Raw genomic sequence first — 15,167 nt, 5'->3', positions numbered from 1 at the left:
TAGCAGTGAATGAGTTGATTTACCCTATCTTATGCAAAGCTTAGTTTGTGGCGCTGCACAGCCTTTTCAACAGAAAACTATTATTATAAGACGATCTCATTTTGGTATAGAAAAACGTTAACTTAATTATTTTAAAAAGCAGTGTTGCCTTCATGTGCCGCTCTAGAGCGCGCGCACATCTCTTTCTAATGACCCGTGAAGGCAGCACAATATAACGACAAATGAAGCGTGCTATCAAAGAGAATAAAAACGGAATGAGAGAAATCCTTCCCTATAGGCTGATGATTGGGCAGGTCTTTATTTAATGGCAACACTAGCCCATGTTGCTAGCTAAAACATACCTTAATAAAAGGGCCTGCCTGCAGTTGTTAACGATGCATGGTAACTGTTTTATTAATCGCAGATGTGAAGAAATACGTTAGAATTAGAGTGATTAACGTTACTAATATATCATTCCCACCTGTGTGTCACAGAGACGTAATGGTGGATATTTTATTTTTTTTCGCTTCATGCTTTTAAGTCAATTAGCGTTCAAATAAATGGAGTAACTCTACTTGTTCATGTAAATCATAGTTGTTTGATGTATGCAGTGCTGTGTGGTGTTGATAGTCCTCTCCGTAGACGGGTCAAAGTGGATTCAAATCTTGTGGTGTCTACCTTCTTTGGTCCCACAACCGTTTCCGCTAGTGTCAGTTGCATGGAAGACTAGCTAGCGACGTTAGCTCTACCCTGCAAAGTAGTGCCTGTGGTGACCAGTGTGCCAATACATCTGGGTGATATATACCCCTAAAGGTGTGTGTGCTTTGTTGGCCTTCATAACCGCAAACGTTTCTAAAATGGTAGCGATATACGGCTCTCTAGTCAGAGGAACAATTCCAGCATATTGACGTTAGTAGCTAACGGTAGCTAACGTTAACTCGAGCGTTACTCCTGTGCGCTAACGTTACTCCCGCTTTCGGTTTCATTGTTTCTACTCAAGCTGCCGTTATCATGTGGTATATCGCTGAACTAACGTGTTAATAAATACTCCCCAAATATAACAGCACTGTTAGCATTTGAGGTTAGCTTGTGGCGCTGACGTTGTGTTTGCTTTGTGATGTTTGCTTTTACGTTACAACCCGGTGCTAGCGTTAGCTCACGTTTCTTAACCGTGGAAGCAGTATTTCGTTAACTAACGTTAAATATGAACGCTAGCGTGTTACTAAATTGGGGCATAACTGACATAGTGTCGGTTTAGTTACGTCGCCTTGTATGTATGTTAATATGCTGTGCTATAACCATACGTGAATGTCTGCTTGTCAAGTCGTTGTCGTCGGGTACAGAACAGATGTCTGAGTAGCCCGTTGTATTAAGCTAACGTTACCTTACAGGTAGCCCGTTGTATTAAGCTAACGTTACCTTACAGTAACATACCGGCCATGAAGGCAAACTCCATGGCCAAAAAGCTTCAGCAGAATAATGTCTCTGATTTCTGGAAAGAAGTTAAGGTTGCCAATAACATTAAGATGCCCTTGCCATCCAACATTGATGGGGCGACTGGTTCGGACAGTATTGCAGATCTGTGGAGTAAACATTATAGGAATATTTTCAACAGTGTGAAGAGTGATGCATTTAATATTGGTGATGTTCCTAATGATGCTGGTGTGTTTATTAGACCTGATGAAGTGTTGTATGCCATTGAGAAATTGGCAGTGATCAAAGCATGTGGCCTTAACCAGATAACAGAACATCTGAAGCATGCTAGCCACAGAACTCCAGTGTTACCTGCTATGTGTTTTTCTGGATTGTTAATGCATGGCGTACTTCCTGACTCCATGCTGACTGTTTAGTTAGTTAAAACCGGTAAAATATCCAGCATTGAAAATTACAGACCAATTGCTCTGGCTAGCGTACTTTCTAAAGTATTGATTTATTAGGGCCCGAGCACCGACGTAGTCGGAGCGGAGGACCTATTGTTATTCTAATGTTTTTTATTATTATTATTATTATTATTATTATTATTATCGTACCAGTTTCATCGCAAAAAGGAGGTGCTTGGGATACTGGGAATCTTTTGAAATTTGGCACAAAATTCAATCGTGGTGAAAATTCCAGTATTATTGGGGTGTCCAGCTGCGGCATGACATTTTGGCTCGATAGCGCCCCCTACAGAGTAGCCCCAACTTTGGGTTTCACCTAGCTGTATGAAATTTGGTAGGTACAGTTGTGGTCAAAAGTTTACATACACTTGTAAAGAACATAATGTCATGGCTCTCTTGAGTTTCCAGTTATTTCTACAACTCTGATTTTTCTCTGATAGAGTGATTGGAACAGATACTTCTTTGTCACAAAAAACATTCATGAAGTTTGGTTCTTTCATGACTTTATTATGGGTTAACAGAAAAAGTGATCAAATCTGCTGGGTCAAAAATATACATACAGCAGTGCTAATATTTGGTTACATGTCCCTTGGCCATTTTCACTTCAATTAGGCTCTTTTGGTAGCCATCCACAAGCTTCTGGCAAGCTTCTCGTTGAATCTTTGACCACTCCTCTTGACAGAATTGGTGCAGTTCAGTTAAACTTGATGGCTTTCTGACATGGACTTGTTTCTTCAGCATTGTCCACATGTTCTCAATGGGATTTAAGTCAGGACTTTGGGAAGGCCATTCTAAAACCCTAATTCTAGCCTGATTTAGCCATTCCATTACCACTTTTGATGTGTGTTTGGGGTCATTGTCCTGTTGGAACACCCAACTGCGCCCAAGACCCAACCTTCGGGCTGATGATTTTAGGTTATCTTGAAGAATTTGAAGGTAATCCTCCTTCTTCATTATCCCATTTACTCTCTGTAAAGCACCAGTTCCATTGGCAGCAAAACAGCCCCACAGCATAATACTACCACCACCGTGCTTGACGGTAGGCATGGTGTTCTTGGGGTTAAAGGCCTCACCTTTTCTCCTCCAAACATATTGCTGGGCATTGTGGCCAAACAGCTCGATTTTTGTTTCGTCTGACCACAGAACTTTCCTACAGAAGGTCTTATCTTTGTCCATGTGATCAGCAGCAAACTTCAGTCGAGCCTTAAGGTGCCGCTTTTGGAGCGAGGGCTTCCTTCTTGCACGGCAGCCTCTCAGTCCATGGAGATGCAAAACACGCTTGACTGTGGACACTGACACCTGTGTTCCAGCAGCTTCTAATTCTTGGCAGATCTGCTTTTTGGTGGTTCTCGGTTGACTCTTCACCCTCCTGACCAATTTTCTCTCAGCAGCAGGTGATAGCTTGCGTTTTCTTTCTGATCGTGGCAGTGACAAAACAGTGCCATGCACTTTATACTTACAAACAATTGTTTGCACTGTTGCTCTTGGGACCTGCAGCTGCTTTGAAATGGCTCCAAGTGACTTTCCTGACTTGTTCAAGTCAATGATTCGCTTTTTCAGATCCATGCTGAGCTCCTTTGACTTTCCCATTGTAGCGTTTGTGGGTGTTTGTATCCAATGAGCCCTATTTAAATGGCCTCAGAGAAGTCACCAGCTGTAGTCACTCATAATCACTCACAAGAAGTTAAGAGGCCATGCTATGAAGCTCATTTCATTGACACAACTTTCTAAGTCACCAAAATTGCTAATTCATGTTGCTGTATGTATATTTTTGACCCAGCAGATTTTGTCACTTTTTCTGTTAACCCATAATAAAGTCATGAAAGAACCAAACTTCATGAATGTTTTTTGTGACAAAGAAGTATCTGTTCCAATCACTCTATCAGAGAAAAATCAGAGTTGTAGAAATAACTGGAAACTCAAGAGAGCCATGACATTATGTTCTTTACAAGTGTATGTAAACTTTTGACCACAACTGTATGTGGAACGTGATGGGACGTACAAAAAAGTCAAATGGAGGTATATCCTAAACCAAACAGGAAGTCGGCCATTTTGAATTTTATGACGTTTTTGAACCGTTTCAAGGCGCCGTACTTTAACGAACTCCTCCTAGAGATTAAACCCGATTGCCTTCAGTATGCTCTTGAGACCTTGGCAGTGAAACGATACTCAAAGATCAAAAAGTTATCGAACTATGTCCGTGGCGTGGCGGCAAAAAAACACCATTCGCCATGAAACAGGAAGTTGTTGTAACTCGGCTGTACATTGCCTAATCTGCTACAAATTTCTCATATGTCATAACATCCTGACCCTGAACACATGTATATGACAATTTTGAATCATAGTAATAGCGCCACCTAGTGGCAACAGGAAGTCATAGGTTGTGTACTTTGACACCCTACTGCTCACAGATTAATCGGATCCCTCTCAAATTTTGTCACAAAAGCCTTAAGACCTTGATAATGCTTCATTGTGAAAATTGTAGGAAGTTGTCGAAGCGTGGCGACGTGGCGGCTCTGCAAATTTCGATCCTTCGCCGTGAACAAATAAACTGATGTAACTCGACTCCGCATCATCAGACCTTTACCAGATTTCCCATGTTTGATGAGTCTGTGGTCCTGAAGACATCTACAGAACAATTTTGTATAATAGTCATAGCGCCACCTACTGGTAACAGGAAGTAAAAGTCTCTATACTTTGGCATGTTTCTCTTAGTAGATAAATCTGATGAACATCAAATTAGTTCCACACAAATATAAGAAGTTCATAATGCCAGTTCATGAAGCTTTTGATGTTTTGTCAAACGCTGTTGCCGTGGCGACCCAGTCTTCGCCGTGAAAAACGAAGATGCTTTTGAGGGGCTAAAAATGCTTGAAACATAAGCAAACTTGGCACACAGATTTAAAGCCAAAAGTTTAGTTACATGTTATGGTTCTATTGCTCTAGAGTGGAGAGTCGGCTCAATAGCGCCCCCTACAATTTTTTGACGATGCAGCCCTCGCAGTACGTTTCACCTAGCTGTATAAAATTTGGTAAGCAGATGTATCACATGTAGACTTAACAAAAAGTCTTAGGGGTTCATGCTCTAAACCCAACCGGAAGTCAGCCATTTTGAATTTTGTATGAATTTCTCCTGTTTTTTTCCATTTCCATGTGCTGTACTACGAACTCCTCCTAGGGAATTAATCCGATCAACTTAGAATTTGGTCAGAACAATCTAAAGACCGTAGCGATTAAAAGTTACTAAAAGCTTGAGGTTTCATCAAACAACATGGACTTGGTGTAGCGGCCATTTTACATGGTTCGCCATCATCCACCAAGCTGTTGTAACTGAACTGTACTTTGACAAAACTGTCCCAAACTTGACATGCTTGATTACCGTCATGATTTTAGGACTTTTGCATGCCAATATTAACTCATAGTCATAGCACCACCTACTGGCAACCACAGAAGTAAGCAGGATTCTTTAATTACAGCAGCCCAAACACTGAATTTCTTTAAAGGGTTCGTGGGCACACCATGAGAAAAAGACTTCTCTGATCTAAATATGTGCAAACTAAGATGCATGGAGAGCAAAAGTTAGACAACAGTGGTTCTCAAACCATGTCAGTGGGCATTAGTATAAATGATCTGTCCAGAGCTTCTACATGAAAATCACGTTAAATGTTACTATGAATGCTTCACACTACAATCTAAAGTTATAGAAGAGCTTAAAATGAAAACAGTGTTAAATTAAAGTGTTAAAGTAAAAGCAAATGACAATACTGTTCTGTTAACTTTCATGTAAGAAAGTCAGCAGGACACTGCAGGGAGTTGAACCCCATCCCAGTAAACTGACGGTCTGTTATTTTATAAACACTGAAACACATTCACACATATTCATTTTCTTAATGATCTTAACAGGCTTACATTTATGATTGTATCGGAGGTACACTCAAAACATTTGAGGCTTAAGACCTGGCAACATGATCTTGCTACGCTGCTGGTTGAGGCAGGAAATATAGTTTAACTCGTGCACGCAGTTTATGATTGTCACAGAAATGCATGGCCGCGTCAACCAGAGTCCTGCCAGTACCCTCGACGTGCGTGAAGTTGCGAGGGCCCGATCAATGCTGCTTGCAGCTTTAATTATTACTTATTATTAGTATCTTATTAATCTGATGTACGCTGATGACTTACTGGTCCTGTCTCCTTATAGTGCTGGTTTACATCAATTGCTCAGAGTCTGCTCGCGGTATGGTGTGCAGTATGACATCAGATTTAACTCTAAAAAGAGTGTTATCATGATAGCTAAAACCAAGGAGGATCAGAAGCTACACTTTCCTTCGTTTTTTTTTTTTTTTATGGGAGGCCAAGAGCTAAATGTGGTGCACAAAGTGAGATACTTGGGTCACATCATCAGGCGTGACCTAAGTGATGATGACGATGTGCAGCGGCAGTGTTGCAAGCTGTATGCACAAGCCAATATGCTGGCATGTAAATTTCACACGTGTACAGAAGATGTTAAAACAGCTCTCTTTAGAGCCTGCTGTACTCCACTCTATTCAGCCCACTTGTGGTGCAGCTATAGTAAAGCAACAATGAAAAAGATTCAGGTGGCATTTAATGATGCTTTTAGAATCTTGCTCAAGCTTCCAAGATGGACAAGTGCGAGTAATATGTTTGTGCTTCGTAATGTTCCCACCTTCCATACTGTGTTGAGGAATTTTATCTACAAATTTAAATGTCGATTGATTAACTCAGAAAATGTAATCATAAAGGCCTTAATTGAGCCAACACAGAGTGACGCAAGGTATTCTTCTTGTTTTTGGAAACATTGGAACAAATGTCTGTATGTTTTTTAACCACGAGTGACTTTGGCGTATTGTATTGTTTTTTTGTTGTTGTTGTTTTTTTTGTTTTTTTTTCTTTGTTTTGTTATATGGACTCATGTGTCTGGAAATAAAAGTTTAATAATACCCATCGAGCTGTGTTGGCGTTACAAACACACAGTATGTTTAAAATGTCTAAACCTCATCGTCTTTTTTTTTTTTTTTTTTTTACAGGCTCTGTCATGACTCACTGAACAGCTGTCAACCATCCTGACGGCTCATCTGCATGAGCCAAACCTTAGTGGCCCAAGGTTCAGGGGGGCTGCATCCACGGACAAGTGTGACAACACACACACACCTTTAAATGGGATGCGACTGCAGAGGGTATCTTAAGTGTCTTCAGGAAAACAATCTGGATTTTTCAATTTGGAGCCTAAACGGGTGCAGCAGCAGCAGCTATGAACGAAGAACCACTGGAGACCTCGGTCCCTGTCGGAGCGCCTGTGATAAAAGATGTGGAGGGACAAAGGACAGGGAAGAAAAGCAGCGACAACTCTGAGGCAGCACCAACACCAGCACTGGAGCCTTTGGCCCCCTTAGACAGGGTCGAAACACAGGAACCCCACAGCTCAGATCCTGTGAGGAATCCTCCAGACGAAGCAGACGAATCAGACGAGGCCACTAGTGTTGAGCCTCCTGTTGAGCCTCCTGTTGACTGGTTTGAGCCGCTTGAGGAGGATGACTATGATGAGGAGAGCCTGGCAGGAGAAAGTGAAAGGAGTGAGAGCGTGGCGGGCGAGACGGTCTTCAAAAAAGTTTATCAGTAGGTTGCCCGATTATCTTGTCCCGTAGACTGATAATGAGCAGCGTTATCTTTATTTTATGGCCAAGAGCAAGCATCCTTTCCTCTGTCACTATAGAGCTGGCGGTGGTGATGCACTTGTGCTAAGAGGCTGTACTCATTTTCTGACTGAATTCAATGTTTTTTTGATTAAATGGAATGATAACAAAACAGTGTTACACTAGCATGGAGGTTAAAGTCTATATGTTAGGTTAAATAGTTGTGTTCAGAGGAACATCAGCTCAACTCAAACCGTGAAGCAACTTTGCTTCAATCTATTGAAACTATATCTCACTCACACGACACGTTCTCCTGTTTCCCCATGTGGTGTAAAGATTCCCATCTCCTCTTTTAAATTCAGGTTTCAAATGCCCCGCCGTAAGCGATCACATCCAGATGAAGGATGGGATGAATGGCCAATACTTGGAGAAGGTTGGAAACGCAAAGAAGTTGTCCGGCGCTCAGGTTCCAGCATTGGACAGAAGGATGTGTATTACCTGAGGTAAATACAATCTCAACGCACACTTGTTTTAAATTCATGGGGCAGAACAATTGTATCATCCGTTTACTTTGTGGTCAACGTGTTGATTGTAATGTTGACATTTGAAAGGTGCCATATATACGCAACTGGGAGCATTTCTCTGGCCTCATATGTTTTAGAGCCTAAATTGAGCCAGAATTCTAAACATTTGCAGATATAAGCTTTGAGAATTTGCTCCTCTTTCGCTTTTATATAATTGTAGTTAGAATATTTTTGGGGTTTTGAACTAGTTAGACGCAATTATCAATTTCACGGTGTCACCTTTGGCTATGGGAAGTTTTGATTGCCGTTTTAAATTTCGTAGAATAAACCACTGATGAATCAAAAGAATAATCAGCATTTTTTTTTTTTAAAGGGTTGTTTTGTCGTTATAGAAGCAGAAGCATGTGACTGAATGACAACAGGATGTTGCCGTTTTTAGTGGCTGTCATCCAGCTCTTTGAAGTTTGAATGAATTTTTTTCTGAACAGTCCTCGGGGTGATCGAGTGAGGAGCCGAGTGGAGCTGATTTCATTGATGGAGGGACAGCTTGACTTGTCAACCTTTGACTACAAGTCAGGAAAGTTTTACGACGGCGAAGCACAGCACATAAGAATACGACACAGAGCAAAGGTAAAGGCCTTTTTCATCACTTACAACATTTAAGGTGTGTGTGTGTGTGTGTGTGTGTGTGTGTGTGTGTGTGTGTGTGTGTGTTTTACAGTTAGTCTCCCCCTCTGTCTTATCCGTTAGAGAAAAGTCCGTGAGCGTTCATCCTCAGAGTCCAGCTGGATGGAGAGAGGAGAGGGGGCCGACACTCCAGACTCACAACACATGCCCAGCCCCAGTCTGGGGCCCAAAAGCCTCCAGTTCAACCAGACAAGTCTCTCCTTGCACAGTACAATAGGAACTCCTAACAAAGGCTCTTGCAGTGAGGATCCACCCGCTGAAGATAGAATTAAACTTCCCCTTCCCTCATCCTCCAGAGCGCTGCTGCTCCCCTCCATAAACGGAGAGGTTGGGTCAGAGGAAAGCACGCTGTTAGTCCATTATTACTCAAGTTCACATATTCATCATTTAACGGCTGATGTAATTGTCAGTACACTTAAAATCAAAACGGTTTGTTTGTGTTGAGTTCCATTACAAATAACATTATCATGCTTCCCTGCAGGGTCTGTGCCAGATGTGGAGTTTCCTTCACAGGCACATGGTATGACAAACAAAGGAAGAGGCCCTGCTGTCCCAACTGTTGGGGTAAGTCGGTTTATTTGGGTGCGATGTCATGATTCCGAGGGAAAGTCGGCGTTCGAAATGGGAAGGAGGTGGGGCACTCATCCACTTTCTTTATATCTGTGTATTCCAGCAGCCTCAAAGTCAAAAGAGCATCCGATGGTTCGTTTCAGAAAGGTAAAGCATTGAACAGCTGCATTTTACCCCCTTTAACGAGCCAAAACCTAAGCGTATGGAACGTAAATTACACATTTAAACCATATGTTCTTAATTCTAACACTCCGTTGTTTCCAGAATTAGAATACTGATGAAAATGTGCAGAAAATACAAATGAGACGTGGGTATTATTGAATAAACAAATCTCCTTTTTCTGTTCCTTTCCTTTCTTCTTCATGTCATCTGAAGTGGATTCCTTGTGGACAGTGCGTGGGATGCCACAACACAACGAACTGTGGGCAGTGTGCCAACTGCAAGCACGGACTGCAGAGCCCGGATTCCAGGAAACGCTTATGTCGGAAACGCAAATGTATATGTCCTATTCGCAAGGTGAGCTGCCGGGTACACGACCCTTTTCTGTTTATTTGGACGCTTAGTGTTTGTTATGTAACTTTTTTTCGCCCCCTGTATGTTCCACCAGGGCCCTGGAAGTGGAGGCTTCCTGCCGCAGAAGCCTTATACTGACATTCCTGACATGTACGATGACAGCATGAGTTTCCAGGTAATAATCCACTAATATGTACGTATTTAAAAGAGATCAGATCTACGTTTACAGTCAGACTTTGTTCAGGTATTCCAAATATTCCACAATCTAGGTTGTAATGTAAGTTCTAACATCTATTTTTTGTTTTTGCAGAGTGAATTTGCAGACTCACAGGTAAGGTTTTGTAATACGAGACCAAATCTCTATTTATAATACTCAATATTGTTGCGACATATTCGCCCCCGCTCTGACCGATGATGTTTAATTCACACAGCACCCGAGTCTCAAAAGCAGCGACACAGAGAACTTCTCAGTCAACGTGGACGTGGACATCGATGATGACGATGACATGTCAACTGACGATGATGATGATGTGAGTTTTTTTTTTTTTTTTAAACCCACTGTCCCAAAAACAGAAAGATATGATTGCCTAAAAAATTCAAAAAAATCTATTTTGTGATAGAAACTTCTCAAACCACATCTGCAGTATGTTGTGCTCTCCGGTCGTGTTCTCGGTATGGTCACATGTGTTAAAGATGAATGATACGTTTTATGAAGGGGAGCCAGGAGTACACTTCCTAAGTATCATTCAAATGCAGTTCAAATTTTAATTTTATTTCCAGAAAACCTGCAAAACAGAACACAAATGAATGCATGTTTCCATCCACTACTACTGTGATTAAAAGAGCCGTCAAACTTAAAATAATGAAAATCCATGTGATGAAGATGAAGCATTATTCTTGTTTCTTGTTTTAATTTGAGGAAGCTTACAGCCTCCTCATCGTTCCACACAGACCTGATGTTCACTGGAGTGTTTATTTATTAAGGCTGTTTACAGTGCACTTATATTGACACTTATATTTTTACTCTCTAATTTTCTGGTGTTTATTTTTAATATGCAAATAAAAAATGGGCATAAAACACATTGCCTGTCTCATTAGAAAACAGTATGTTGCGATTTGATCATTAGGGTTCGCCAGGGTTGTGTGTGTGTGTGTGTGTGTGTGTGTGTGTGTGTGTGTGTGTGTTTTGTCAAAACAAATATCTTCTGTTATTAACATCATTTTGCTACCGGCAGTGTTGGAAGTAATTGCATTAAAAAAACCAAAATGTCTCTTGTTCTTTAATAATGTTCTTTATTATTAAGTGGCATAAGAAGCGGAAGCGACGGTCCTGTGGAGAATGTAAAGCCTGTCTCTGCAGGAAAGACTGCGGCACTTGTGATTTCTGTGTAGACAAACCCAAGTTTGGAGGCAGCAACAAGAAGAGGCAGAAGTGTCGACTACGCCAGTGTCAGAGACAGGCAATGGTGGGGCTTTATTTTGTATTAGTGAATGTGTTGTTCCTTGCAGCAAGGATGTAACAGTGTTGGTTTTTAAACATCTCCTGCAACGTTTGGCAGAGACACTTGCTGCCTTACCAAATGGGACAAGGTGACCATGGGCCAGATGGCCAATTGCTGCCGGGCCGGCCGAGACCTCACTACACATACAGCCGGAAGTCAGGTTTTAAGAAAAGTAGATCACAGTTTGGCTTGGACTTCACCGACAATGAAGACGATGACTGTAACTTAAAAGCAGTGAGTTCTCAATGCTTTTAATTTTAAAAAAAATAAATCTTTTTTTAACATAGTTTCATTCTCCTGCAGCTAAAACCTGAACGTTAAAGAATCATTTTTTTGTGTTCTTCATCTTACTTTGCTTATTTTTCTCTGCTGTAGATTAACTGGACCACTGCTCCAGCCAGTGGTAGCAAATATTTCTACGGACTGGATGTACGGAACCACCCACCATCATCGCAGGTTTGACAGTGGATTATTATCGTGGTGTTTTTTGTTATGTCACGCTGATCTCGCTGAACACAATGTCAACTTCTCTTCTTTCAGCAGTTGAATCCAATGGATTTCAGACTGCATAATGGGCTTCCTGACAGAGTTCCTCACATCAGCAGCAACCACATCAACTCTGAACTAGTACGTTTACATTCTTCCTCCTTTTTTTGTTCTAGTAATAAGCTACATATTTTCCTCCGTTAGGCCAAATTATTGTGTCTGTCGTTGCACTTTTCTGTCTGATGGTTTTTCAAATGCTCAATTTCACCAAACTTGACAGATCATGTGAGTCACCGTGGCTTCCTGTTTACACTTTCCTTCACCAATGCTTTTGGCACCTTGTCCATTTCCTTGTTTTCTGTTGTCATGCTGTTCTCCGTCCTGTGGCTCAGTGGGATGAATCCAGGCCCGCTTCCAATTCAGTTTGACCAGGTTTTATTTTTTTTGTACCAGTCCATGGTAATTGCAACCCGTACCTCCTGTTGCAAAAACATTCACCAACCTTGAAAGGAACACAGAGTGCTTGTGTGGATGGATATCTGTTGTCTTGTCTCAAGTTGGACCCGGTCCTTCTCCCCCTGTCCTCTGCTCTCTCTTGTCAATGTGAAGCTATTATGTTCATTTGGTGAGACACTTTTTGCCTTAATTGCGCAGGTTGACAATGTAGATAGTAGATACAGACAGGAGGCATGAAGAGAGGAAGAGGCGGGGCTTTGACATCTGCATATCTGCATCATTCTGGATCTCTACTAGAATTTGAAATCAACCTCTGCAGGTGTGAACGTTTGTAATATCCGATCCACTGGTTTGTCTGCTGGGTTTGAGAGGTTAAGGCCCACTGCTTCCCGCAAACTGCCGTGTTTATGTTGTTTGGTATAGTGTGCAGGCAAAGGCCGAATTAGGTTTCATATAATCCCGATTCTATTGCAAATACTGACGGTGCACAAATTCTGCTTCTAGTATTTGTCTCGCGTACAATGCTGATAAGGCTGTTTGGATAAAATGACAAAAGTGTTTCTGATCAATGTTGCTCTTCTGTTACCACCATAGCTGCTGAGATGACAAGCTTATTTATCTATAAATAAACAGATGTTGTTGTATATTTACAGTCGTATAGGTTGTCCAGGTGAGAAGCCTATGATGTAGCTAACATTATCCACGCTAACATATTTAAAAAATGTATGCTAACGTCAGGTTGTCACACATTTACAAACTTCTGCCAATACACTGATTTTACTTTAATGGTGCTTATAGTGTTCAGAGGATTTGATCCAGCTGTATGACTGTTGTTTCTGATGCTGTTGCATTGTGTTTTGTCTCACTAAGAGGTGTCTCCAATATTGTGTGCATCCCATTATAAATGATAAAGATGACAATTTTTAAAAAAGCACCCCACTACAGCCTCCTAAAGGATCATACAGTTGAATCAACAACCCTTACGCAACATTTGAACCTTCATATATGTGGGATTTATCGCAGGACTGTTGTATAAACAGTGTAGTGTAAGTGTTATACCGCTGGCTCAAAGCCAGTTCACACTCAGTGGAGGTGAGAATACTTCCGCTGTAAGAATGTAGTGCCATTGGCTTTGTATTAGGGGCGTGTGGAACTGTCCCGTGATCTAATACAAAACAGTAGATACTTTTGTAATCAATACAACGCTCTGCAGTTTGAAGCTGATTTGATGCTTTGATTTTTTCACTCTCGGCAGCGGTAGTTAATGGTTGAGCTCATGAGTTCACTCTTTATCAATTCAGGACCAGCGAAGCAGATGGGAGGCAATGAAAGCGCATGTAGCCAGAGACAGTCGAAAGCATGCTGAAGAAATGGAGGACGATGCCGACGACGATGACGACGACGACGACGACGACGACGATGAAGAAGAAGAAGAAGAGGAGGACGACGAGGAGGAGGAGGAAGAAGAAGACGACGACGAGGAGGAGGAGTTGCCCATGGTAATTGTCCTGCTTAGATTTTTCACATTAGTTGTCGGAATATATTTATATATATATATCTCCACATAATAATGCCCTCTGTTGCTCTCTGCAGATCACACAGATCTTCAGCTTGGCTGCCGACACCCCGTCTGGCAGTGGCGTAGACATCGAAAACCAGCTGATGAAACTGCTCCAGTCTTTGCGCTCCTCTGCGATGCCGATCCTCTGGTACGCCATCATGGTGGAGGGTCCGCAGCTGCAGCTCATCCAGTGCTCTAAACAGTCCAGCCTGAGCGACACCATAGTGCTGATCGACCCGGGCTTCTGCTACCAGGTCACCGTCCAAAAGCAGCCGCTGCTCCCCACCCACGCGCTGTACGACCGGTACCCGGCACGCCTCAGCTCTGTGACCGAAGTGGTCAGCCTGCTTTTGGGCCTGGAGGAGTACGTCGTGTGCCAGGGACTGCCCCCCAAAGAGCCCTTATCTAACACAGAACCGATCATACTGGAGCGGGCGTCAACGTGTGATTTCTTGGTCAAGAGGAAGGTGAGCGTCTGTACTAACTGCAGAGCGCTGCGGGGACTTTAACTTCAGCAGAGACGGAAGGAGATCATTAACCACAGTGGAGACCACCGATTCTCTGGTGCAACTTTGTGCTATTTTCTTCTTTTTTGTATATATATATATATATATATATATATATGTATATATATATATAGATGACATTTTACAGAATTACCTCCGGACTGTAATAGTATGATTTCATTATTTGAAGAATCACCAAAGGCATTCCAGGAGCTGCGACGTTGTAATCCAGCCGTGTTTCTTCTCACATGTCTGTTCTGTTTTGTTGTCGTCGGGCTTTTTCTTCATGACTGTTATGTCCGATTGTGGGGCAGCGTGACGGACGGACCTGAAGTCCTCCAGCTCTCTGTCATTCACACTCTCGCTTGAGGACTCGATGACCCTCACGTCGTTACACGTTTGAATAGTCGTTTAACCCCAAATTCTGTCTCTTAGCTCATAAATGAAGCTGACATTCCTTGCAGTGAACCCTCTCATTTTTTCACCAGCAACATTGGACACTGTTTCAACAGTGTTGTCATGTGTACCAGAAGTATTTTGGACAAAATAAGTGTGCATTATGTGTGCATCTTGTACTCCTTTTTTTTTTCTTTTTTAATAATAAATTATATTGTGATCGCTACATCAGTTGCAGTTGTTTTTTTGTTGTTGTGTTTTTGTTACATTCACACAGTTCATTTAGCAACAATTTCAGTGATTCATCAAAATGTGCAACACTGGCACTAAATGACTAATAATCAGATTGTATGGCACAGATATCAGTGACATTTTATTTACCACCCTGTGGATTTTTGGATTTTTAAATGCAATCTCGGTGGATGTAAAGAAACAACAACAAACAGCGAAAAAATA

At 41.8% G+C, this 15,167-nt stretch overlaps 1 protein-coding gene across 3 annotated transcripts; it reads left to right on the top strand.

The window, feature by feature from the left end:
• Positions 1 to 677: 677 nt before the first annotated feature.
• Positions 678 to 14,937, top strand: mbd1b (methyl-CpG binding domain protein 1b). Of its 3 annotated transcripts, none has more exons than XM_068720354.1 (17): positions 678 to 792; positions 6,905 to 7,493; positions 7,873 to 8,013; positions 8,523 to 8,664; positions 8,785 to 9,071; positions 9,203 to 9,285; positions 9,398 to 9,438; positions 9,667 to 9,807; positions 9,899 to 9,979; positions 10,115 to 10,135; positions 10,236 to 10,334; positions 11,109 to 11,270; positions 11,364 to 11,540; positions 11,682 to 11,762; positions 11,847 to 11,933; positions 13,550 to 13,747; positions 13,842 to 14,937. In XM_068720354.1, the coding sequence occupies exons 2-17, from the start codon at positions 7,129 to 7,131 to the stop codon at positions 14,316 to 14,318; spliced, it is 2,583 nt and encodes an 860-aa protein (XP_068576455.1). In that variant the 5' UTR covers positions 678 to 792; positions 6,905 to 7,128; the 3' UTR covers positions 14,319 to 14,937. The 3 variants fall into 3 exon arrangements, with proteins under 3 accessions (XP_068576455.1, XP_068576456.1, XP_068576454.1); XM_068720355.1 differs by having other exon boundaries at positions 9,395 to 9,438; positions 11,850 to 11,933; XM_068720353.1 differs by having other exon boundaries at positions 9,395 to 9,438.
• Positions 14,938 to 15,167: the final 230 nt, after the last annotated feature.

This window comes from Cebidichthys violaceus, unplaced genomic scaffold, assembly GCF_023349555.1.
Source record: "Cebidichthys violaceus isolate CVI_PGR_0920_01 unplaced genomic scaffold, fCebVio1.0.p SCAF_25, whole genome shotgun sequence".
Lineage (NCBI taxonomy): Eukaryota > Metazoa > Chordata > Actinopteri > Perciformes > Stichaeidae > Cebidichthys > Cebidichthys violaceus.
Note: the sequence above shows the minus strand (reverse complement) of the source record. Positions and strands in the feature narration are given on the sequence as shown.